The sequence below is a fragment of the Amphiprion ocellaris genome, chromosome 9 (assembly GCF_022539595.1).
Source record: "Amphiprion ocellaris isolate individual 3 ecotype Okinawa chromosome 9, ASM2253959v1, whole genome shotgun sequence".
Lineage (NCBI taxonomy): Eukaryota > Metazoa > Chordata > Actinopteri > Pomacentridae > Amphiprion > Amphiprion ocellaris.
Genome location: NC_072774.1, coordinates 31,942,937 through 31,969,563, shown reverse-complemented (window position 1 = coordinate 31,969,563; position 26,627 = coordinate 31,942,937). Strand labels below are relative to the sequence as shown.

At 40.8% G+C, this 26,627-nt stretch overlaps 1 protein-coding gene across 2 annotated transcripts in view; it reads left to right on the top strand.

Annotated features, from left to right (window-relative positions):
• The window catches only part of snrka (SNF related kinase a), a 68,233-nt gene extending 42,997 nt beyond the window's left edge, over nt 1-25,236 (top strand). For both annotated transcript variants that reach the window (XM_023278058.3, XM_023278057.3), the window contains exons 4-8: nt 7,705-7,917; nt 13,760-13,894; nt 19,188-19,389; nt 19,907-20,016; nt 20,425-25,236. In XM_023278058.3, the coding sequence (XP_023133826.2) occupies nt 7,705-7,917; nt 13,760-13,894; nt 19,188-19,389; nt 19,907-20,016; nt 20,425-21,625 (1,861 nt within the window). In that variant the 3' untranslated portion in view covers nt 21,626-25,236. The remainder of the gene's footprint in view (nt 1-7,704; nt 7,918-13,759; nt 13,895-19,187; nt 19,390-19,906; nt 20,017-20,424) is intronic.
• The last annotated feature ends 1,391 nt before the right edge of the window (nt 25,237-26,627 follow it).

Below are 26,627 nucleotides of genomic sequence, written 5' to 3'. Positions count from 1 at the left end.
GTCTCCTGTCCATGCACTGATGAGTCAGAGCTGTTTTTGGCCACACAGTGGGACTTGCACACAATTAGACAGACGGTTTTAATGTTGTGGCTGCTCAGTACACATCATGTTTAATTAGGCGAGGCCCTAGTTTAAACACTGTGGTCACTGGAGGAATACACGTTGGTTCTGCAACATCTGCTCTTGGTGTAACTTGTGTCTAATTGGGAGAACAGTGTGGCTGCTACCTTATGTTTAAAAGTCTGAGAACTGATGAAGAAGGTAAGAAGACCTACAGAGAGGAGAATGGGACTGTATGTCAGTAGGTAGGTCAGTTGCATAGTTTTACCTGAACAGCTCTGTAGCTTTCTTTTTTATTACCTTGCCTGATAGGGTCTCAACAATTTAAAGTACATCTTGCAGTTTTCGTCAACAACAAAATAGCAACGGAAATTATATTTACATTTAGTGTCAATAACGGTATCCACTTGTCATGAATATATACACGCGTGTGGAACACGTGCATTCAAGTCTAACCCTACCTGTAGTATGTACACTACCAGTGAAAAGTTTGGACACACCTTGTCATTCAGTGCTTTTTATTTATTTGTATTATTTTCTACATTGTTGATTAATACTGAACATTAACTCTTTTTTAACATAATTTCATATGTATTCTTTTATAGTTTTGATGTCTTCAGTATTAATCTACAATGTAGAGAATAATGAAATGAAAACCATTGAATGAGAAGGTGTGTCCAGACTGTTGACTGGTAGTGTATAGAAGCACATGCAAATGTGCTGTTTTGGATTGACCTTTATATATCAAAGCTAATTACGTAGTTTCTTGAGATGTGTGATTAAATGCACTTCCTTTGTTATAAAACACTTGCAGGGCCATTTTTTCTTAAATCCTGCATTGTTTAGATCCATGTATTTGGCACTTGGAAGGAGCTTGTGCTGCATCACTTGCCTGCATGTGCACCTCGTGCTCATGCACAGGCCAAATGTGTGCATGAGCTCTGACTCGTGTCAAAGTGACACCAACATTAAAGCCCAGTGTCCAAGACTTAACATGACATAATCAATAAAATTCATAGGAGAGGCATGTGATATCATCATGTTTCTTTTCAGTCCCAAAGCTAGGTCTGCTATTATAGATAGGCTTTGGTACAAGAAACAAACATCTTAAATTAAATGAAAACAAGCCATTTTAAGAATTTCATAGTATTAAATTTAATGTGGTATTTTTCAGTATAGCAGGGGGAGCTGGTGACAGTTACAGCTAGTGGACTGCTATTTTAAAGGCAGGCAGCTGCAGGCTATAAAATTAATTGGCTTGTATTTGACCTTTGCTTATTTTATACAAAACCCTTTGACAGAAGAAGAAGGAAAGGGAGAGAAAAGAGTCAGAGGCCGCGAAAATGGGAGGGGAGAAGGACTGATTTGTGAAGTCTTGTCTGCTAGTAATAAGGGCTGGTATGTTTGGTTGTGAGTGGGCTCAGTTTATAGTATTGGTGTAATTGAGGTCAGGGTTTACTGTGAGCCTTCAACTGCCTTGGTTTTTGAGGCTCTCGTCCTCCAGGTAATTCCCATAAGGCGAGCTGTACTGTTCTGTTCTGGTCGGTTTTGTGTGCCACCTCACTGGATCAGCACAGCCTTTCATATTTCTGTGTTTTCATTCCCCCATTTGTCTACTTGTGTGTGGATGTGTCTCTCTTTCTGCTCTGTACTCCCTGTTGACTCACCAAAACGCATTTACACGCTTCAGTTAATTAATTATTCACCAGCTCGCTTTTGCAATCCCACACCCTCTTCCTTCTGAGCGTTGTTTGTTTTTGTCATCCTTGATTTTAATTTCTGGGGATTAGACTTAAAATAGTCCTTGTTTTGTATGCCTACTATCCACCAGCCCTCCCTGCCACGGCCACCACCACCCTCATCAACATATAGGAACAAACACACTTCAGTTCTTGTCTGCCTCATGGTGTGGTGTCTATGGTGCCTGAACTGCAGGGTCTTCTCTGCATCTTTATGCCAATGACAATCAAAACAGAACACTGTTTCTTTGGTTCCTGATGTTACTGTACAAACGACATGGAACTCACACATATGTATTGTCAGCATGGGTGTTTAGAGAGTTCATTGCCTGCTGATTTTTACACTTTAATTCTGGAGGAAAGCTGAAAATGTCCATGAATGCTGCGATTCTAATTTTTCCCTTTGCCGTGTCTTTAACACTTTCTCTGGCTCGTGGGTTGGTGGGATCTCTAACACACCTCAGAAAATGTGTGGACTAGCTATTATACACAAGTGTGAATGTGTGTAACCTGTAGAGGGAGGAAGTATAAACGGAGGCACCCTTGTGTGACTGACTGCAAGCACTTTACAGCCTCTCTCTGTATAGGTCCCAAGGGAATGAGAATGAGAATGAGAGAGGAACGAGACAAGACAGCCATTTGTAAGGAAGGCAAGTGCTGGTTAGAGTAGCACATATATGAGTTCCAGAGGACATTCTTTTCACCTTGTGCTGTAATTCTAGTGGACTAAAAAATAATTGTTTGTATGTTGTTGTGTGTTGACATGTGTGCAGACACAGTATATGGCAGTACATATGCCTAAGTTTTAGATGTGGAAGGGGTAACATAAAACATCAGTACAGAGATGACATAGTGGTTTTCTGTGTGTACATACTGGTTACTGTACACTGGCTCATTTTTGTTTGTATAGCAGCTCACTACATGCTGTAGAGGACATGTTTGCACTTTGTATGTTAGTTACAGAAATGATTGTAAAGCATCAGTGTAGCTCTCTGTATAAGATAAAGGCCCTTTTACACAGGTCATGGTCATGGTTTGCAGAGGGATTCACCTGTATGTTATTAAAAATAAAGAACGTCTCAATTGGGTGTTTTTTGGCGTGATCCAAAACTCATCCAATCCACCACACGTTTACCAAAATGCCAGTTTAAATTTGGCACACTTTTTTCCACATGCTATTTGCCTCAGAAGCTGGATGTCTTGATTTGAAAATGTTGTTCAAGCTTAAATTATTAATTTGATTTGAATAAAAGTTTAACTGGCTGGGTTTATGTGTGGCACAGAATGGGTCTTTGGGGTTACGACTACGCACAACAGTAAGCATGATTGCTCTGTGTACAGGGCAATGTGTTTGTGTTACTTAATTTGAGAGAAATTTGCATTTCCTGTTATTTTTGACATCGTATTTGATAAACAAACATGTCCATCATGTTGAGTGAATGAAACTCCCTGTATCGAAGTAGTTTTTTTTTTTTCTCAATTCTTATCCATTAGGTGTTGGAGACTTTCCTTTTGTGCTGGCCAAAGCATAAATAAAAAAAAAAAATCTGTGCACTAAAAGCCCTGACTGGGAGAATGCAACTCCCGAAATTGACAGCTGGCTAGAGGACACATCACTGGGGCTGATATGACGGCACTACAGAGGCACTTGTCCACTTGAGATTGTGCATTTATGTTACAGAGTGGAGTTTCTTCCTTCATGGTTTTTGGCAGAACTTAGTCTCTGGCTGACATGCACACACACGCACACACACACACACCCACACACTTTAACACCTGTAATTTTGTCACAGTCTGTATCAGCTACAAATGCTGAACTAGGTTAATATTTTAAACACTGCTCTTTGCCGATGGTACATACGGTAGTTACTCAGTAAGACTGTGTAATGTCATTTAATGAACACCAAATTTCCAAAGCGTGTATGCTGATGCACCATTGCTGTCATAATGAAAAGCAGCACTACAGTAATGGCAGACTGGAGTGGACAAAGCCCATCAGAATACACATACCAATCCATTTACCTCAGATCAACTCTGATACTAATACATGAAGACATGACTGAAAACATGTCACTGAGTGTGACAGTGCACTCAAATTTGACCTTGCTGTAATGCTACATTTCATTAATACACTCTTTGGTCAACTTTCTCCTGTTTTCTTCCATTAACAGGTTCAGCTAAACATAACAAGTGATATCATACATGGGTGCAGCTGCAATACAACAGATCACCTTATTGTTTACGGCTCATAGTAGGTAGCCCTTTTTAGTATAGTCCATATAAACTGCACCCAGATTTTGGTATTTCACTCCCAATCTGCTGTCAGACGGGAACATGTCCTAATAAAGAAGTCATTACAGTCCACTAAAGTGTGCAGGTGCTAGCACTAGTGCACACAAGGTACACAAAGCCTAGAATATCAAGTAGTTACAGTATTTATGTGATTAAAAACTCAATAGGTTGTTTGCCACAGCCTCGATCACTGGATTCATGACTGCATACACCAGTGAGCCAAAATATTCTGACCACTCACAGATGAAGCAAATAACACAAATTAATGCTTAACAGCAGCATAAGTCAAGGTCTGGGCTATATTAAAAGGTATGTGAACCGTTTGATAGTCAATGTTTTGGATGTGGGAGACATGGACAGAAGTAAAGACCAAACTAGTGACAGGGTGTTTGATCTGAGTGTGCTGAAACTCACCACTTACTTGCAATTTGCTGATGTCTTTTTGCCAGATACTGCAGAGCACTTGTGGAGGTTTTGTAGAACCCATGTCTTAGTGGAACAGAGCTGTTTTGGGGTGGTCAGTATGTTTAGGGTCATGGTGTAGATTCTTCCACACAGATCGTTGTGATAGAGCTCGTCCACCAGAACTAGTTACATTAATAAGAGTTGGATAGAGCGGCTCTTTTCAAATGTAGGACTGGCTTGTTTAAAATGTACTCAAATTGTCATTCTGTGGTACAAAATGTAATTGACTTTACACAGTGGAACTGTCTCAGTTTTGCAACACAGTAGACAAAAAGACTTGACAGCACATTTTGTCTGCTGATTAATTTTTTACTTTATTAGTATTATTATTTATAATAATAATAATAGAATAAGCTGCACTGGCCATTTTATTGGAATTCTACCACTTACTGCAACAGTTTGTCTTGATTTTTGTATATGAAGCTGTGGCTGCTCTCTTTTCTAACATCTCCCCAGGCACGAGATGAACATGAAGTTTGTAAACTAACTCAGGTTCATGAGCACTGACCCTGACAAAATACATGAATCTCACTCAAATGCATCTCAACATGGTATAAAAAATTCTTATGTATCTGTAAATGTGTATGTGTCTGTAGGGTTATTGAACCAACCATGCAGTGTTTGCTGCCAGTGTGTAGATAGTTGTTGGGCCTTCCCTGCTGCCTCTGTCTTCCCTCCACTGCTCCTGCTGCTGCTGCTGCTAGTTGTGGTCCCAAGGGAGACTGGCTAGCTCTGACTAATCCCCAGCATGACGGACAGCTGAGTGCTGCTCTGCCCAGCCTGTTAGCCTGTAGCCTCCATCGCCATGGTCTGCTCGTACTTTGCCACAAATACACTTGGGGATTAGATGGAGTTGGAAAAATGATTTTAGTGAAGCAAAATGAGGTGAAGCACATTGCCATGGTTGCACCGATTTCTCTGCTTTAGTCTATATATCAATGTGTGTAAGGACTAAAGTATAAGTTTGTACTTACTCTTTGTGCATGTCAGTAAAATTCTACAAGTGTCCTACAGCTCTATGCACGGTGAATAAATAGTAGTGTATATTATAGACATGAAAAGACCAGGTTTAGTTTGTTGTTACAAGATCATTTTCATGTAGAGAAAGCATTTTTTCCTATTTTCCTGTCACATATTAATTTCGTTTTTTTTTCCTTTGTCAGTCTTTTGTTATATGCCACATGTAAATCCTGAGCTTTATGCCTATTTGTCTCACTTACTATACAGATGATGAAGATGGCTTACATCTGGATGGATGATGCTTTTGTCCTGTAGTAACTGTAGTCCTCTCACTAGATTCCATATCCCACCTAATCCTGTTTAACTGCAATCCCAGCTCTCAACAGTGTCATTTGTGTGGAATTTAAGCTGCCAGCTGACCAGATGTAGTTTGACATCTTCAACTATGTTGAAGCAAATGTCTCACACAGTCTGTCACTATATATTGTACACCATATATTCTGTGCCTCCATCTGCTCTTGCTCGCCATACTGTGTGTCACAACAACAAAATGAGTTAGGCTGTACTGAGACAGCAAGCTCTGGTGAGGCAGAAAGCTGAAACATTGGCTACCCACTAAAGGAAGCATCCGAACCAGCAAGGCTGGTGGCAGGACTACAATCCCTCTTGCAAATGACTGTCATAGCTGTAAAATTTTTTTGACACATCAGCCTATGTGTTCAGCGTCTTTACTTGGACAGATGGAATAAATGGGCACAACAGCATACAAGTACATTTAAATGCATTGTCATTAGGTATGATCTGATACTGGATTTACCCCAACTCTGCTTGATTGTTAGTAGGCAACAAGTATTCAAAGAATTATCATTATTATCATTTGTTACATTTTCAAACTCCTCTACATGAGGAAATACATTTAATGGAAGTGTGTCACTCTGCCTGGCAAATAGATGACCTTAACATCAGCCACTGTGCAAAGGAACCTCTGGGAAACAGCATTACAGAGCTTTTGTGCAAATCCACTTCAGATTTTAGGCAAATGTTTTTACAGATTGCTGCTGACTAAAGTGAAGAGAGCCACAGTTAAGGAGCTATGCACTGTTGTTATTGATGCACATGGTCTCCAGAGTAAAAAACTGAACTAAAATCATGACAGTTATACAAACCTTCACTAAACCAACCACATGCTGAAATCCTTATGGTTTTAATATGACTAACAAATCCTTCTTATGTACGTTCTACAAACAGCAACTGCAAAACTTGTAGCCTGAATCCTTCAGAGTAAAAGCCTCATTCCCATAGTAGCATTCCACTACATAATTTGAGTATTAAGACAACGATATAAAATTATTAAGTTGACACTTGAGTGTTACAATGTCACCACTGTGTTGTGGCTGCCATTAATAACATGCATGTTTTATTTCATTTACTTGAATGAAAGTACTTTAGGCCTTTTATTGAGGAAAAATATTTTAGCCCGCAGTGCTTACATCTGTGTAATTAACATTTAGGTGATGTCAGCTCTGCAGCCCAACATAAGAAGTACTGAAGTGTACATTAAATTAACCAAAGCCCCCAACTTGTTTTGTTTCATAAGATAACTTAATTGTACATCTTCATTGCAGATGCTTTTGTTGTTTGTTTTTTGTTTGTTTTTTTTAAAAAAATATCTGATTTGAAAAGTTCAGACACAGGACTAAACAGAACTGATGTAAAACAAACTGAAGTAACAATTTCACTCTAGTTGTGAGTGATGTGCCATTCTGTGAGGTCTAACGATAGTGAGGAGCAGAGCTCGAGTCACACCACTCACTCAGGAGTTGTTCTGATGGGTCTGCTCCCTGGGGCAGAAAGGGCAGGTGGTGGAGCAGGTGGAGACCGTCTCGTACCCTGGAAGCTGTCAGCTATCACTAGTTTTTCACCAGCATGTAGACGAGGTCTTCAGGACCCAGCAGCACCTATTTCTAAGGTCTCTGTCACTCATTTAATCTGCTGTCACACTGAGCGTAACATCAGGGTACAGCTTCCTTACACTCCAAACAGGAAGAATGTTAAACCAGAACCAAATGTGATTTGGGTTAGATAGAGACTACATCCCTTGATTACTCTTAATTAAAGTACCACTGACTGATATTTTTATAGGATTTTGCTTAAAAAATATTTCTTTATTTCCTCTTTCTCTCTTCAGTCTGATAGACCGGATGCTTCAGAGAGACCCTAAGCGGCGGGCCTCCCTGGAGGAGATTGAGAGCCACGCCTGGCTGCAGGGGGTCGACCCGTCCCCAGCCACCAAGTACAACACTCCCCTCGTCTCCCACAAGAACCTGTCCGAGGAGGAGCACAACAGCATCATCCAGCGCATGGTGCTGGGAGACATTGCAGACCGAGAGGCCATAGTCGAGTAAGCTGCTCTTTGTCTTGTCCCTTTGCTATACAAACTGGAGTATATGTTTTTTTTTTGTTCAACTATTTTTATGTGAACACCTTCAACGGCTCCACATTAGCACACAAAAACACTGACTCACAACATATCAAGGAAAACGTGTATTTGAGACAGTTGTGTACAACCCAGGAAGACCAGTTTAAGGTGTTGATCCATACGTTTGAAGCACATCAAAGGGTCTAAAACTGCAGTATTTTATTGGATATGATCCAGAATCAAAAGATATTTTTCAGAAGTATGTGATGCATCGTGCCCAGCTGTAGCTGTGCACATGTAAGCCATTAAGGACTGTGCTCTTGAATGCATTTTTGCAGCAAACTGAGTGCACATTAGAGATGCTGTAAATTTTTGTGACGAATCGTTTTTTTTGCATTTGTTTTTACCAAAGTTCTCTGCCCTTGTTGTACTGTGCATTTTTCACACAGTGTTCATGTCAGTCCTCACAAAGCCTTGTTTCCACCATGCAACTTTTTTAACTGGTCCAGTTTGTGTGACATTAACAAGTCATTAGCCAAGTATACAGTTATAAACACACTATAGATTTTGAGATACTGAGAACTGTGAAATACATTGTAATTGTATCCTCCAAGGATTGTCAAAATAAGACCGTTCCTAATGGGAGTCTTTGAAATCCACAGTCCTGTTTTGTCTAATATGACCTCTTCTTTTATAAAATTCAGGCTTGGAAGATTTGAAACTTTCCCTTTTGGCTGCACTTTGCCTTGCAAGTAGGTGATTAAAGGAAAATTAGTTCTTAGTTCTTTTCTGATAAAGAAACTGATATTTTAAACTAGAATCTACTGGAAAACATTCCTAAGACAGACATCAGTGTCTGACACTGACAGTGAATATCACTATGATTTATTCTTCCAAACATTTGACCGAAATTCTATTTGGATGCTTTGGCAATATTTCACGTCATTGAAGCTCTTTCAGTTGAACTGAATGAATTGAATAGATGGCAGTTAGACTGTTCCATTGTGCGACTCCATAAAATGTGAGTCAACCTGTTCTCTGTTTCACTTCACTATCCTACATATGACAAGTTATATAACACAGCACACATAACATTAACAGAAAGCCTGAAGCTAGCTGACAGATGTTTGACTTCAAGAACCGTTGACTCTTTACCCTCCAGCTATCAGAGAAACCTGGAGTGCTGCTACATGCTGAGAAACACAAAGGGTTGCATGGGAGAACGTTAAAGGAATAATTCAGAACAGCTGTTGATTTCAGAGTCTGGATTTCAAGTTCACACTTGTTCTTGTCAGCTTTGTTTCACAGTTCACCCTCAGCTCTCTCTAAGGAGCTGCCTGTGGTGTGATGACAGAAACACACACGTAATATACACCAAGTGGAGTGTGCACAGCCTCAATTTATACTTTAGCCTTTGTCTTCCTTTCAGAACAACAGCACTACAAAGTAACTCATTATGTTTCTGTGTACACAGCAGTAGGGAGTGTGTGTGTTGTGTTCTAGCATGCAGGCACGCCAGCTGAACAGAGCATTACTTATGTAAAAGTACTAATACAATAATTGTATGCTTCTGAGCTAAATGCATAGAAAGTAAAGATATTTTGTACACATTTTGCAGTCAGGTGGTCTCTGTCACTGATACCAGTTTTAACTACTTCATATGCAGTTCAGTATTTTCTAACAAGAGCTTGCAGCCACGTTTCACAAGATCCAGTACATCTGATAAGTTGTGAGATGATCTGATACCTACATCTAGTTTAAATTTTTGGACTTTTGTCTTTGATTTCTAGCTGAAAATGTAAGTCTTTCTTTTTAGCAGCTATAGAAATAAAAACATGCGAATGATTTAGACATCTGGAATTTGACAAGGAGCCACAAGTACAGGATTGTTTCTTTTTGCTCCACCCTCTGCAAGGGACTTGGGAGTAAATTCTCTACAGAGCCAACTAGATGCTCATGCTATAAGTTTGTAATGTAAACCACATCCTCAATATATTCTAACAGTTGCACACACTTCTCTTTTTTTTTTTTTTTTTTTTTTACTTTTCCCACATTTTTCAACAAAGCACAACAAACAAAGCAGTTCTGATTTTTGTTGTCAAGAGACTACGATCATGTTTACTAGTATGCATATGTGGAACGTATCTTAGTTTGTGTACCATTTAGTATAGCTTTTATAGAAGCACATACTAGTCAGCTGTTTTGAGTTGGACTTGACAGCAATCTACAGAAACTTGGCTTTAGTGGCTTACAAGTCCAAAAAGTTGGAAATTATCGCTTTAATTCTAGTGTGCTATATTTTATAGGCTTTTGTGTTGTCATGTAATTTACCTGAAAAGTAACTAAACGGTGACTATTGCTGCAGAGTAGGAGTAATTAAGTACATTTTTTTCCCTCTGGAATGTAGACTTCAAACACTAAGTTGTATTCTGTCACTGGCAACATCCACAGAAGCTGTGATTGAGTCTACATAAGCTCAGGAGATAATAGTAGAGAGATAAAGTGTAACTCAGTTTTTACAGGCTTTTCTTCCCCACTGAGCATCAGCCTTTGATGGATTTGTTGTGTCAGAGTGTGTGTGATGTGTTCCTGCAGTTGTGCTTCACTGTACATTCTCCACTCTCCTGTCTTATACATTAACTCTATCATAAGCTGAAGCGTCATGCAGCAGAGACCTTGCCTTGCTATCACACATTGCATGCTTCAACGAGTTGCAGTCTTTTCATGCACTATAATACTCATTCAGCCACAGTACAAAGCACAGGGAGTTTCAATTGGCTGCCATACATCAGTCAATTAGTGATGCCCTTTGCTTGATTTAATGAAGCAGAGGCAACACATTTATTAATAGAAAATGCTGACAGAAAATCTATTTCAGCTCCTGTTTTCTTCTCTCAGTCACAACTTTCTGAATTTATATATACATATACATATACATACATATACATGCACCTCAGGGTCACTCCTGAGCTGTTTCTGCGGTGTGTCGGGGTGCATTGTCCTGCTGGGGGTGGCAACAGGCATCAAGGACTGCTGTTGCTATGTGGGTGTGTTTTGGTGTGTGGTACATGTTAAACATCAAATCAAAAATTTTTGCATTTTAAATTAAATCCTACACATTTCAAAGGTGGGATGTTCATATGTAATCCAAAACATTCAGTGGATTGACTAACACCAATACTTTGAGCCAAACACTGGTCCTTCATCTAAGGCCATTATTCATAAAATTCAATCTAGATATTTACTAATATCACAAATGCTTAAATCACACAAAAAGAGCCGAACGGGGCAGGCAACAGTTGTGCCCTTTGGCTTTTATTGACTTCTAACATGGATATTTTGGAGTTATTGAGTCAACATTCCCAACAAAAGGTATCAACGGTAAATTGAATAGATACAGATAAAGAAAAAAGGTTTCTTATTAAAATACAATTTAATAGAACAAAAGAATTTAAAAACATGGTATGCTCTTTTGTCTGCAGATGAAGTAAATAAGAAAAACACTCAGAGAGCACAGTACTCCACCAAGGCTGTTCATTCCCCCGTATGGCATTGTCAGAAATGCATCATATTTTTTGTAGAAATGCAGCATTTGTTTATTAGTTATTGATGATCAGAAATCATGGCACTATAGAATGTGTCCATTTAATATAGATGTACCCACAAACATAATGATGCTACGCTGAACACAGGTGTGTGTTATGCATGTGTACATTATGTACGGATACTGAATCACGTGACCTAAATATGTAGCGGGAATTGATGGGACTCAGAAACATCCCCACAATTTAATCAACTGTTCCTTGTATCTTTTCCAACGGATAAGTCCTGATAAGTCTGCAGCGCTGGATCTGTAGTAGGATCACAATCATGTGATCGTCAGCAGGCAGCTGATGTGGTGTTCACTTGTTGTCTTAGTTACAGTGACGCTGTGCTGCTATCTTGTAATGATACAGAAATCTTTAACAAATCCGTGGATCCAGACTATAAGCTGCATCACTGCTAAAGTCTAATCACTTGGTCCTTGTGTCATTTCTGACCTTCCCTCAGAATTTCATCCAAATCTGTCTGTTTTTGAGTAATGTTGTGCACAGACAGACAAACGGACAATATACGCCGATCGTCACATAACTCCGCCACATTCCTTAGCAGAGTAAAAATATCTGTTTGAGCAGTTATGATATTACTTTCACTTCCATTTTTTGAATCTTTCTGTATATTTAACATACTGAGTATAATATATTGTAACAACACAACACCAAAGCAGTGTGTAGTGAGTGATTTATCAGAATACAATGTATTTTCACATCTCTTCATAGATTTTCCTGCTTATTTGCACTACATTTGAAAAGTGACCTGTGTCTTAGCCTCAGAGTAAAGAAAGTACTTCCAAGCACAAATAAATACAGTCGCAAGAACACAAACAAAATACACACAGCACACAAATGTTCTCACGCCTCCTGTGTATACAGCTGTTGGCAGCAGTCCTAAGGACTCAATTAGTTTCATTAATATGCAGAGCTTAAGCTCTAATCCTACTGGCTGCACGGGGAGTCTGAGAAACGCACTGCTGTGTTTTTTCCCAGACTTGACGCATGAAGTCTGGGTCACTGAGGTCAGCAGGTCATTCTTCACAAGGACATCTGATGCTGTTTTTGGTAAAGGTTCTTTAAAATCAAAGAGGTCATACAATTAGTTAAAGCAGTTTTTTCATTTTACGATGGAACATGAGGGCTCAGGCAAATGTAGTGGTCTAATATCATGACAGTCCAGTTAATAAGATCATTTATTAGGGGACTAAACCTTACTGAGAGGGAGAAAGCTTTTCTTTGCTGTTTCTTCCACAGCAGTCATTCGTCATTAGTGAGATGTTTGCATCCTTTGAATATTTATATTTCTCTCAGCTAGTCCCTGCCAGATAATTGTAGTAGTACTTTCAGAGGTTTGTCATGTTTAATTGAGTCTGCTCAGACAGTGTCTCTGTGGAATGCAGTTGTAGAGCTGTGCTAGTCTAAATATTGTAGTTAAATAATAGAAACCAAACCCTGACACTACATGCCTGATCTGACATCAACTGCTAGACACACCTGACATTCATTCTGTCCATGATAAATGCATATGAATCCTGTGTATCAGCGTTATGCTGTAGTCCTGTGAAAACATCTTCTCTTGATGCTGCTGAAATGTTTCACCTTGCAGTGTTTTCGACTGGATTGACTAAGGACCAAGGTTGCATTGTATGGAGTAATATATAAAACATTCTACATTTCTAACAAAAATTACATTAAATATAAGAGACTTACACAAAAAAGAATGTCTTATCTAACAGTGACTTGTGACCTATCTGAATGAAATACAAAAATCATTTACACACAGTTTTTAAATGGTATATTCTAGTGGCTGTTATTCTCTGCTTCTGTCTGACACTTTACACCTTAAATTTCCATTTAAAGTCTATTTAAAGATTCTGAAAGAGCTGCAACAACACTGATCACCAGATAATTATTCTGCAACACTTTTATAAATGAAATAATTGTTTTATAGTATGTTTTCTCAACAATGATGCCAAATATTTGTTAGCTCTAGTTTCTCAAATGTCATGATTATCTGCTTTTGTCATATATGATGGTCACATATGGAGATAATTTTATTGAGACTTTGCACTATAGGTGACGCCCTGGACACAAACACAGAATGCCATACCATTGTTAGTTATTCTGGATTGTCACTTTTGTTGACATCCAGCACTTCCATGTTGCGTGTCTTCAGCCCTCTTTGTTGTTTCCATTTTCACATGTTCCTAATGTCTGTCTTGTTGTTTCAGAGCCCTGGAAACCAACAAATACAACCACATCACAGCCACATACTACCTGCTAGCAGAGAGGATCTTGAGGGAGAAGCAGGAGAAGGAGGTCCAGACCCGATCCTCCAGCCCCAGCAACATCAAGGCACACTTCAGGTAAAGAACACCAGCATTCCGCTAGTCTCACGCTTCCAGATCATTCTATAGAACATCATTCAATATGGGGGGAAAAACGCTCTGGCTTGTTTGCATTCTTTTAAAAGTCATCTTAGGCAGGGCAAAGTGAAGGATGTGGCTTCAGTGCTCCAATAAATAGTGATGAGTGGAATTGTTGGAGTTGAACATTTGCTTGCAGGGTGACAAGGTGTGTTATTAAAATGGAAAAGTCACCACATAAAAACCTCACTGCACGATCCAAATCATCGCCAAAACTTTACATTTTTAGTGCAGTACGTTATTGCTCAGAGTTTGTTGTTGTTTCCCATCATGAAGAAAACAGTAACACGTGTAGCGGAAGGAAGGACAGAGGTGACAATGAGCAGTGGCTTATACCCGCATCCTTCATCCGCTGAGTCACACTACTATGCACAAAAACACTCTCTGAGTAGTAAGAGTGAAACCATCACTTTTTTGGCAGAAATTCAGATTTTTTTTCTTTTTTAGCAAACTAGCAAAGACTGTGAGTAATGTAATATCACTGCTTGTTGTCATAATGAGTATCTGAGTCATAGCATGAGCCCAGAAGAGGGTAATTGACCTATCTTGCTCTACTGCCTCAGACTGCAGCCTGACTAGCTCCACTTTGCATAGCTCAGCCACAGTTACTTAAGACTGGGTTAGATCTCTAAAGGTTTCATTTCCATTCCTGGGTTCACTGAGCCTCAACTTGCTGGGCTCAGGGGAGACAAAGTGGAGGAAATAGTCTGAACTATGAACAGATTGTTCACAGTGTTTTGAATCTCAGCCTTAATCTATTTTTGATTCTCATTTTCCATCGTTATTCTAACTGACTGTTGTGTCTTAAAATTAGTTAAATTCCCTGATGTGAGACAAGTAACGGATGTTGGACCCCTGTCAGTCATCATATTGCTAAAAACTAAGAAAACATTTCCTAGTTTATCCCTTGGCTGTCCAAGTATTTCTGATTTGCTTCCTTGCCAACATTGTTCCTCTGGTTATAAAAGGAAGCGCAACAGAGAACGGGAACAAATAAGGAAAAGAGGAGTGAGGAGGCTTCAGCAAGACAGCTGTGGTTGTGAAACATTGGCACAACTCCCTACACATTCCTCTTACTGCTCTGCAGAAGGTCCTCTAAGTCTGAGAACTGCTTTAAAAGCATTTTCCAGCTACTCTCTACTTGTAAAAACCTTAAGGGAACTGAGATTAAGAATGAATGATATAGATTTAAGCCATACAGGTGCAATGTGAAGAATTTGAGGGATCACAGCTGACTAAGACCAATTAACACCAAGACAAAATATAAGGGGAAACATGACTCATCACATTTTCCAGTGTCGTCTACATAGCAACAGTGACCTGCACAAACACTGAGCGGAGTTCTATGTGAGTACCTGAGTCACTATGTGAAATAAGATGTTAGTCAGAGTAGTAAAATTATGACCATCTGCTCCATTGCACTGCTTTACCCCTTTACATCTTGGTTAAATGAATCTGACCTGCTGTGCAGATGATAGTGACTAATGTGTTTAAAGGAGACCTCTGTTAATTGGCTCAGATTGAGTCACATACCAGGAGCTGTCCTGCTGCCAGCCACACAGCACAGTAGCACCAACATACACTACCAGTCAAAAGTCTGGACACACCCTCTCATTCAATGGTTTTCATTTCATTATTTTCTACATTGTAGATTAATATTGAAGACATCAAAACTACAAAAGAATACTCGTGGAATTATGTTGTAAACAAAAAAGTGTCAATCTTCAGTATTAATCTATCCATCCATTATCTATACACCGCTTAATCCTCACTAGGGTCATGGGGGGGCTGGAGTCTATCCCAGCTGACTCGGGCGAAGGCAGGGGACACCCTAGACAGGTCACCAGTCTGTCACAGGGCTACATACAGAGACAAACAATCACTCTCACATTCACACCTACGGGCAATTTAGAATGATCAATTAACCTCAGCATATTTTTGGACTGTGGGAGGAAGCCGGAGTACCCGGAGAAAACCCACGCATGCACAGGGAGAACATGCAAACTCCATGCAGAAAGATCCCAGGAAAGCCGGGACGCGAACCAGGGATCTTCTTGCTGCAAGGCGAAAGTGCTAACCACTACACCACTGTGCAGCCCTCAGTATTAATCTATAATGTAGAAAATAATACAAGTAAATAAAAAGCATTGAATGAGAAGGTGTGTCCAAACTTTTGACTGTTAGTGTACACTTCAAACCTAAATATCAAACAGAAATCAAGCAGCTGAAGCACCCTGATAGTCCAGTAAAGTACTACTACATACACCAAATCTTCAAACACATCCTCTCTTGAGCTGAAACAGATGATCTGGTGATGGTTTTGTTCCACACAAAAATGTATCTGCATTTATTCTGACAGATGATAAAGTTTCTGAGTCAGTGAAGAACTGAATCAGTGATTTTTCAAGCAAAAATACTCATATACAGACATTTGAAAACACAGCCTCAGGCACTAAGCGGTTGTGATGGACATTTTTCATTATTTTTGACATTTCATGCCAATTGGAAAAAAACACAAGGTTCATGATCCTGTCCTGATGAAGTGAGTTGATCGACAGTGTCTAGGACTTTCTTGGTAGACACTCTTTGTGTGTTACTTGTTGACATTTCATGTAGTAAACAATTAGCAGGAAAAGAACTAGAACCATAAATGCACACTTGTCATTTTTTTAACCAAAAATCTGGCCTCTTTTCAAGTGATCAGACACAAACTTGTGCTGTGTACTTTAAATTCAGCTCTCTGATCTGTGATCAGTCAGTTTCAGTATAAGCACTTGTACACTGTTCATTGTTCTATACTTGTGTTTATTTGTCTCATTAAAGTAGCTTAGGGATTCCAGCTCTTTGGAGCCTCTATCAAGTCAGAGTTCTGCTTGTTTAGTTGAATGACAGCAGTAAGAAGAGATAAGAGTCACTGAAAACAAGTCTGTGTTAAAGCAGAGGATCAGTGATAATGGAGAGGAGGAGGCAGCAGAGCAGGAGGTGTACTCTGCTCTGTGACCTGCCTGTCTGTCAGCTGATTTCTGACTGGAAGAGAAGAAACCATAAAAGACATACTAATTACTTTTTGTCTTGGGGTTCATTGCAAACTGAAAAGTTCATAAATTGTTCTCACCAGAAAACAACCTTTTCAGATGTGGACGCTTCAGTGTGGATGTATTCTTAGATCTGTCTGTGTTTGTGTGCATAAGATGTGCTTCCCATGCAAATGAGATTCCAAGTCAGTGAGTGCATTCGTGTGTTCTGAGTGAACAGCAATGCCTCTCGTGGGATTAATTGTTTTCTGACTCATAAGTGTGCTGTCAGGGGACCGCTCAGCCTCACTGTTGGTTTCAGCTCCTTCCCATCAACACAAACCCTCCAGGAAAAAGTTCACCAGGCGGTACAGTTGTTTGTTTTCATCAAATACGTTGTTTTACTCAAAGGCAGCATGGACCTAATACAGGTCCAAGCAGATCCTGGAGTGCAGCTCTTTCAATGTCTCCACATGACTGGAAAAGTTTTGCCTATCATTTTAGATTATCAGGTGTGATGACATTATGAAATCAAATAAACAGATGCATATAATGGCATTCACCATACAGCACTATGCAGAAGTTGTAGGAACTTTAGATGTTTTAGTTCTTATCCATTGTATGATGCTATTAGGGAGGGAAATTTCACCTGTATTCAGAGTAAATTACTTCACGTTAAGATAGTCGAGTACTAAACTGCTTTGTGCAACAGTTACATTTAGATGTCTAACCACACTGAATTTTGGTTAGAGCTAAGCCTTTGTTCAAGTTTTTCTCTGAGTCCTGCAACAGATGGTATGGCCTCGAGAGAGCCTTGATATCAACATCATGCTCTCAGTCTGAGATTATAGAAAGAGACAGAAGACATGGAGACAGCCTAAATTCGCAGGAGATATGTGCAAGTGCACTGAGAAATACAATATGTTTAGGTTCAAAGTCTGTCTGGTGGACTGCTCTTTGCTGGAGGGGTTTTGTTGCTTTGCCTTTCTTTAAAAAAAAACCCCAAAGATGTTCTCTTGGATTGGATTCTAATTTATCCCATCACTGTCCCACCTCTCCGTTAATTACAAAACCAAAACAGAACGATTAGCTCCTCAGTACCTGTTTAGCTGCCTGGTTTAAAAGGACCCAGAATTTAAACTATTCTTGTCCATATAGGGTCCTGCAGTTTGTAAAGACAAACTGATAAAACGATTGACAAACTGATGGAGTGAACATGCAGTGCATTACACGTCACCTTGAAACACAAGGATACTAAGTTCTAATAGAGTAAAATAACATTCAGCGAGTGATGCTGTTGCTGTGAAATCAGAGGCTTTGGTCATATCATAATTTGGACACAGTATGGGATGTGCTGTAGATATGTTTCATAATGAATGCTGAGAATTGTTACTTTTAAAACATTCTTTGTGTAATTCAGAGGAACGATTCTGTTATTTCACAAACATAATATTATCTGCAGCATGAACAAAGCACATCACAGACATAAATGACCTGGAATGAGAAACGCTTCTGTCACGCTGATTAGAAGATTTCCATTAGGCAACACACAAACTGACTGACTAGTCATTAATTTACACCTACAGCTCATTTTGATCTTGGTTTCTTACAAAATGCATCAAATGTAGTTCATAAACCAGCTGGATTCTTGCATACTAGTTGATCTGAGTTCTGCTTGTGATGCAGGTGATCACTGAATTCTTGTAGGCGGAGGATTCTCATTGGACTGGTTTGCCTCTTATCTCCCTGGCAGAGAGTTCTCCTTAGCAACTGATGATCATTTCTCCAGGCATGAATAACTGGTGGAGTACCTCAAGGATTGATTTTAGGGCCTTTTCTTTTTAATATTTATATTATAAATCTCTCTGTCATTGGGACACTTAGCCTCTCTTTCTACCTGTATGCTGAAGACACACAGCCTTGTGTGCATTGACAGCAGTGCATTGATTCAGTTTAATTGTCTAATCAATCAGAATCCAGAACTTTCATTGACCATGGCATATTATTTCCATATTTCATGGGAACAACACATTTAAACAATGCAGCATCTTTAAAGTGAGATGTGTAATCTCTTTGAAGCTGTCTTCTCCACTCCTGTCCACATTGTCTGTATTTGTCAGATAAGTTTTTTATTAGCTGATTACTGTGCAAGCCACAGTTAAGTTAAGCTGAGAAGTGAGTTCCATTCATCTTATTTCATCTCCACTTTGTCTCTGCAGGCAGTCTTGGCCCACCAGAATGGACATGCACCAGGACATCGAGGACAGTTTGGCAGCTTCGTCCATCTCCCACGCAGGAGGCCCTCAGTCGCCCGCTCGCAGCGCAGAAAACCTGCTCAACGGACATCGCTCCAAAGGCATGATGGAGCTGGGCCGACGGGAAGAAACCACTGTGACCGACTGTCCAGGACCAACAGCACAGGTTGGCTCATCTTTGTCATATTTATCAGCACACGTGGGGAAATGTGTCAAATGAAGCTGTTTGACCACCTGACAAGTACTATGGTTCAATGGTTCAGGTGTTCTCTATAGCCGATCTCTGACTTTGAGCTACAAATGGGGCAACGTAACATATCAGGCTGAAATGATGCTTCTCCAAAGATACATGTAAATGTCGCCCTACACATCTGATTGGTTGATTCTGTCATCACTCATTTTCAGCTCTCAAAGCACAGCAGCTGCTAGCAAACCTGTATTTCAGTTTATAGCAGGACCGTATGTAAATGAGAGTGAGTGTGTTATGATTTAAAGGTGACAGTATGTGATGAATGAGGGGCGGGAGGCGTGCAGGGGGTGATTGGATTGTCTGTCTGTGATCTGTGGTGATGACAATAAGACGATGTGAGAATAAAGATGGCTGCCCTCATTACTGGATACTTCAGCTTGTGTTAATGCACTGTAATGCATCTGGCTGCTCTTTTCTTGTGTTCTCGTTCCAGGGAGCCTGTGCTGCCGCCTCGGGTCCTGCTCCTGGCTCTGGTTCTGGGACCATCAGGGCCGCCACCCCTTCCACCTCAGCAGCAGCCAAGCAGCGAACCTGCCTATTCAGGTCTAATAGATCTATGGTTCAAACAGTACTATTTTGGTCATGTTTACCACTAAAACATTAAACTTTCTCACATTTCAGCTTCTCACATTTAAAGATTTGCTATTTATCTCTTTTTAATGTTACAAGAACTTGAATGTTTTGGGTTTTTCACTGATCCAGACCCAAAGGAAAGATTTGAAGACCTCAGCTTAGGTGTTTAGTAGCTGTGATGCTCACTTTTCACTGCTGTCTGACTCTGTAGACCAAAGTATCAATGGATCTATTAAGATGATAACTGGATAATTCATTGATAATGAATGTGGCCATCAGTTGTGGTCCTGCCTGGAATCAGAATAGTGTGTTGTTGCTTTGTGATCTCTCTCTGATCTGATAAATTGAGTGAAATTTTCCATGTCAACTTGTCATCAGGGTGGAGGAGGATGAAGAGGAGGAGGAAGAGCAGGACCCGTCTCCTCTCCCGACCCAAGTGATCCTGCGGCGCAAACCCCCCTCCATCACCAACCGCCTCACCTCCAGGAAGAGCGCCCCGGTTCTCAACCAGATCTTTGAAGAGGAGGGGGAGTCGGACGACGATTTCGACATGGACGAGGGCCTGCCGCCAAAACTCAGCCGCCTCAAGATGAACATGGCTGGAAACGCAGGCAACCTGAGCGCCGGGGCCGGATCCTCGTCGTCTCCGGGCTCCACGCAGAAGCGCTACCACCGACGCAAGAGCCAGGGGAGGGGGTCGTCGTGTTCCAGCTCTGAGACCAGCGACGACGACTCGGAGAGCCACCGGAGGCGTCTGGATAAAGACTCGGGCTTCAGCTACGGCTGGAACAGGAGGGACAGCAGCGAGGGGCCGCCAGGCAGCGAGGGGGGAAACGGGGGAGGCAGCAGCTCAGGGCAGGGTAAACCCCCCGCAGAGGGAGGAGGCTCCTCTGGTCCAGACAGAGGGAGTCCTCCTGGAGCAGGAGGTAACGGAGGAGGAGAGGGTGGCGGCGGCGGAGGGGGGAGTGGGGGTGGAGGAGGGGGTAACAAAGGACAAGACAGCCCCTCCAGTTGTTGTAACAACAGTAGCACTACTAACCTGTCCCTCAGCTCTCTGTCCCGGTCCTCCCGCACAGCCAGCCGCAGCACGGAGCTGGTGGAAAGTCTGAAGCTGATGAGTTTGTGTCTGAGCTCCCAGCTGCAGCAGCACCGCGGTGGGCGGGGCAGTCGGGGCGGGGCAGGAGGGGGAGGGGGGAAGTTCATCATAGACCCTGGCAGCCTCTCAGGAGGGAGCGTGAAAATCCAGGAGAAATCAGCCTGGAGGATGTGCATCGGCTCCACGGGGAGCCTGGACACCATCACCCTCCCCACCACCACCACCACCACCACCACCACCGGCAGCCTGACCCACAGCCACTCTGGGCAGCACCACCACCGTAAGACTGCACCGCACGGGGCCCCCGGCCTGCACAGGCCGGGCGGCAGGGACGCTCACAGCAACCTGAGCGCACTGAAAAACGGCGTGCTCCAACTACCTCTCTGTGAGAAGACCATCTCCGTCAACATCCAGCGGGGCGGGGGCTCTAGGGATGGCCTGCTCTGTACCTCAGCTCCAGCCAGCTGCTGCCAGGTCATCTGAAGCTCTCTAAGCCCTCGTGGACCTTCACCCACCTGGACCACCTCCACACAGCTCTCACACTTCTCCATCTTGTCTCTCAGTCTTGTGTATGATCTCTGCTCCTCCAGCATCCTGTTTTTTTGAACCTTCTTGTCTTGTGTTTGTGGTGGCAGGTAGCTGAGCCTCCATTCACTGTGTTCACTCTGTCCTCTGCTACCTGGATGTGTTTCTGCTGCCTGTTGCTGGTTGTTTTTAACATCTGTTAGTGTTTTCACGTCATCATTTTATCTTGGTTTTATGTTTCCCAACTGCATTTTTACATTCTTAATTAGAATCTGCTGGTTTTAAAGCATATTCAAACAAGGAAGGTTTGAATTAAAGGCAAGCAGAGTCCAGACAGACAGTGTTAGGACCTCCGTATGAAGCATTCTGAGAAACACGTTATAATGTCATTGTAGGATGAAGTCATGTTTTCAAAATGAAGTCATATTTTGGAAAAAGCTGACAAAGTGGAAATTTATTGATAAATATATTATGATGATATTCTCAAACAAGTTCTGCAGGGTTCTCCAAGATATACACCACAGTGTAATGCCTGGTTTACAGTCACCGTATAGAGGATATGGCCTAGCACTATTCACCAAGCAACTTTTAAATATTTATATGGCATCTTTGTTGTTTATTCCCAGCTGCACAGAACAATCATCCACAACAATGTAATTAAATAGTCACCAAACACAGCCAGGAGCTGGTGAAGCAGCAGTGGAAGGATTAACCAGTTTATGGTCTACATATCTGCAGGTCTGGACTTGACTTTAATACACAGTATTCAGTCCCTTTAGAGGGTCATAAAAAATCTTGCATTTCAATCCCAAAGGACTTAAATCTTGCCTGAGTTAGGCAGTAGAAAAATGATACATTACTTGGTGCGTGATTGCAGCCGTCACGACACGTTCTCCATCTCTGAACTAAAAGCAGGACTGTTGAGATGCTGTTCACACCTTTTAATGTCGCATCATTCCAGCTGCTACAGCATCTGGAAAATCATCAACTCAGAAATTAAATGAATGTACACTACCCTTCAAAAATCTGGGGTCACCCAGACAATTTCATGTTTTCCATGAAAACTCACACTTTTATCCATGTGCTAACATAACTTCACAAGGGTTTTCTAATCATCAATGAGTCTTTCAGCACCATTAGCTAACACAATGTAGCATTAGAACACAGGAGTGATGGTTGCTGGAAATGTTCCTCTGTACCCCTATGGAGATATTCCATTAAAAATCAGCTGTTTCCAGCTAGAATAGTCATTTACCACATTAACAATGTCTACACTGGATTTATCATTCATTTAATGTTATCTTCACTGAAAAAAAATGCTTTTTTTTTTACCAATAAGGACATTTCTAGGTGACTCCAAACTTTTGAACAGTGGTGTATGTGTCCAGATCATGTAACTTGGAATTATTAAGCTGACAATAATGTCACAGAAATGTCAATAATTTCCTGCACTTCATATATAATTTGAGCCTTCTTGTCCTGCTGATTTAACCCTCAAACACATTAAATGATGTTATATGAGGCAGATTTAGTGAACACTGCAGAAGTGTACTAAAGATTTCAGTTTTTTAGCTAAAGTCATGTGCAGACTGTTAGAAGTACCTTTACTGATTAATGCAGAGCCGCTGTCAATAAAGTTATAGACTTTGACCAGCTGGTTTCAGTCCTGCAGATGCCCTGCTGAAATATTCTATTTATAAAACTACAGCTTGTACTACAATTTCTTCTGACATTCTGAATGAAGTACAACTTCTTTTTTACAGAATGAAAGCTCAGTTTTATAATCACCTCTTCTAAGGGTCTCATTTATTTCTTTAATTACGACCTTTTAACTTGTAGAGAGTTTACTCTTGACATTAAAGGGTTTTTGTGATAACTTTTTTTAAGCTTTATTTATATATGTTTTCCTGATAATTCAATCTAATCTTGAAATTTTAGCCTTTTTCCTTGTAAAAATGAAAAACGTATTCTTATGTTGTTGACTTGTTCTCAAAATGACGACTTCATTGTGATCACTTGACAACTGATGTCTCCAGAGGTGAGCGTCTGAACACTCCAGGTGCTTGACAGGCTCAGAGAGAAGTATTAGGCAGAGCTGATAGTGATGGAGAACGAGTGCATCTCCTCATTAATACCAAGCAACACTCCTGAAAACGACAGCCCTCCCTCACCTCTACCCGGTGGTCATCTCTGAATGTTAGCCAGCAGAGAGATCAGCTGGACTCCCTGAGTATGAATCCATCCAGTGGATCTTGTCGGGGACGAAACTATTTGGACTCCATGTTGCACTCAGACAATCTGTTTTCTGTTGTTTTTGAGAATAATTTCTGGGTGAATTGAGCTTGGTGCAAACTGCTGGTCACAACCCTTTAAATCTCATTGGAGAGGCAGCACTCTGTTAGATTTTGAACAAGGAAGAGGAAACCTGGCCGTTTCTCAAAGAGCATGTTGAGTGCAGCGCTGTATTGATTCTGTAGCAACACGGTGCTCACCATGTTTGGAAAAGTTACTGCTGACCACATATTTACAAATGAGGTGTTATTTTTTTATCCACATGACGTTGTGTTTGCTGATAGAGAACATGTTGTTTCCAGCTACCGATATCCGGGGTTCCCCAAAGCTTACTGTACATGAGGGTGCAGCGTTAGTAGAGTATGTACATACAGTGTGATGAAAAGTCAAAGTTTATTTTTTAAAACTTGTACATTATTTTGAGCGATCTGCTGTTTGAAAATGTTCTTTTGTTTCGTTTTTTTTTTTACTGAGGGGTCTGCATGAAGTGTCATTTGGTGAGGAATGTGCTCCAGTAGGAACTCTTTCACACAGTGAGAAATGTTTCTGACTTCCAGCTTTAACATGAGCTGGAAAAGAGATGAACAATTGAGAGAGAGGAAGAGGGGGAATGGGGAAATTCTTTAAGGGCATTGGCAATAAGCTATACCGTGTGTTGCAGCTATCTGTACAGAAACACTTTTCATTAGTTTCATTTTTAAATTCCAGACTTGTGCAGCCTCACAGCAGCTGCTTTAGATTCAAAAGGAAAAAAGGAACCTTTTAAATATTTTTTTTCTCTTTAGTTGTTGTCTGAGATTTTTTTTTTTTAAAAAAACCAAATGTAAATAGATTTGTAAATATGGTGCTCTTTCTCTCCATCTAGAACAGCAGAGTGAACCTTTTGGTGCATAGCTGTACAATAATCTAGCCTTATGATAATTACTGTAGTAATACTGTATGGGTGTCTCAGCTAAAATAAAGCTGTGTGAGAAAAAAAACACGATTCTATTCATACTGTCAGGTCTCTTTGACTGTTGTCTTACTCAGCTGTATCCAGGTGAATGACGTGCATGTGTTTAATGTTTGACATTCAAAGACACCGAGCGAAGAGAGAATCAGGAGCAGGAAAGTTACTGGACCAAAAAGCAACAGAAGAAGAAGGAGGAGGGAATAAAGATGGGCTGGAACTGACAGAAATATTCAGTGTATTATTCTGTAGTTGATACCTGTTGTCAGACGTTACATATAGCTATGGTAATATCCAAAAAAAATAAAACGTGGAATACTGTCTCATATTTCTGGTCTCCTGAGTTTTTCTTGGTAAATTTTTCTCAAACTGAGTGTCACGAATGATTCTCCAGTGTTGCATTTATTCTCTCCAACTGAAGTGAGATGTTTTTGATCTGTGGGAGACAAATATTTATGTGAAAATGTGAGGAACAGATGGATGTGTCCATATAGATCATTTAATGTTTCTAAAGTTTTGAGGAGAACTCTATTTCCCACAGATTCCAGTCTTTCAGCAGGCTTGTAGATCAGCATACTTACTTTACAAACCAGTGTGTGGACAGTTTAACAATCAGACCCCACAAATGCATTCATCCACACATACAAAAGATTTTTTCTAACATGACCTGCTCTGTAGTTCGCCACTGTGGTCCAGTATGAAACTGTGATTCATTAAAAGGTGGAGTCAGTGATACTAATCTAATCCATTTGTTAATTCAGTGAATTTCTCCTCAGGGCTTGCTAGCTGTGTGCACGAAAAAACAATGTTTACACGAAGCTCTGGCTGTAGAAATGGAGCACCAAGTGGCTCCAATCAAGCCATGCAGCACTGTTCCAGAGAGGAAAGAAAAGAAGGCAGTGGGGGCAAGGAGATGCTAATTCTGGCAAATGCTAACCACCTAAATTTCAACAATCTCCCCAGAACTGCAAGACTCCACCTTTAATTTTTGTGCCACTTGGGGGCAACAAAAACAAGCTGCAAACACAACACCAGTAGCGTTACATTAGAAATGACTGTTAATCCCAGACACTTGTGGATGTGTTTGTGTCTACCTGATGAAATCTGATATTTAGTCTGCTTTAGGTCAGATTTAATCTACAACTAAAGAGAAAAATATCTTTAGCTGAGAAATGCTTTATGTTCACAAGCTAGTTGCTAACTTTGCCGTTTCCTGCTGGGTAAAGTTGCATGTTATGAAACCAAAACTAGCTGAAAGATGCTAAAATGCTTCACAGAACTGAGCTGATTCTAGTCAGTCATACAGTAGTTTGATCTAATAATAATATGAGTCAATTTTAATCACAGAATAGGTCTTGTGATGAAGATCCGGAGCCATGTGGGTCAGAGACTGGAGGCAGCGTTTGATCCAGGTCACTGAAGGTGTTGACAAGCAGTCGATGGTGATTAACATGCTGCATGACACTGAAGAGCTTTACTCTCTATGTTTGGCAACCTCCACTCTCCGCCTCACTACTCAAGTAACCCAGAAGCATCCAGACCAGATGGCACGCTGCGGCTTTATTCAGAGCTGATCATTCTATGAACCTGCCTTTTAATTTCCTCACACAAACACAGTGGACCCTCTAGCAGGAACCAGAGGCAGGAAGATCAGTGAGCACGTTTCAGGCCTCCAGCGCTAAAATCCAATAAGTACAAACAGGTACAGCTGGACACACA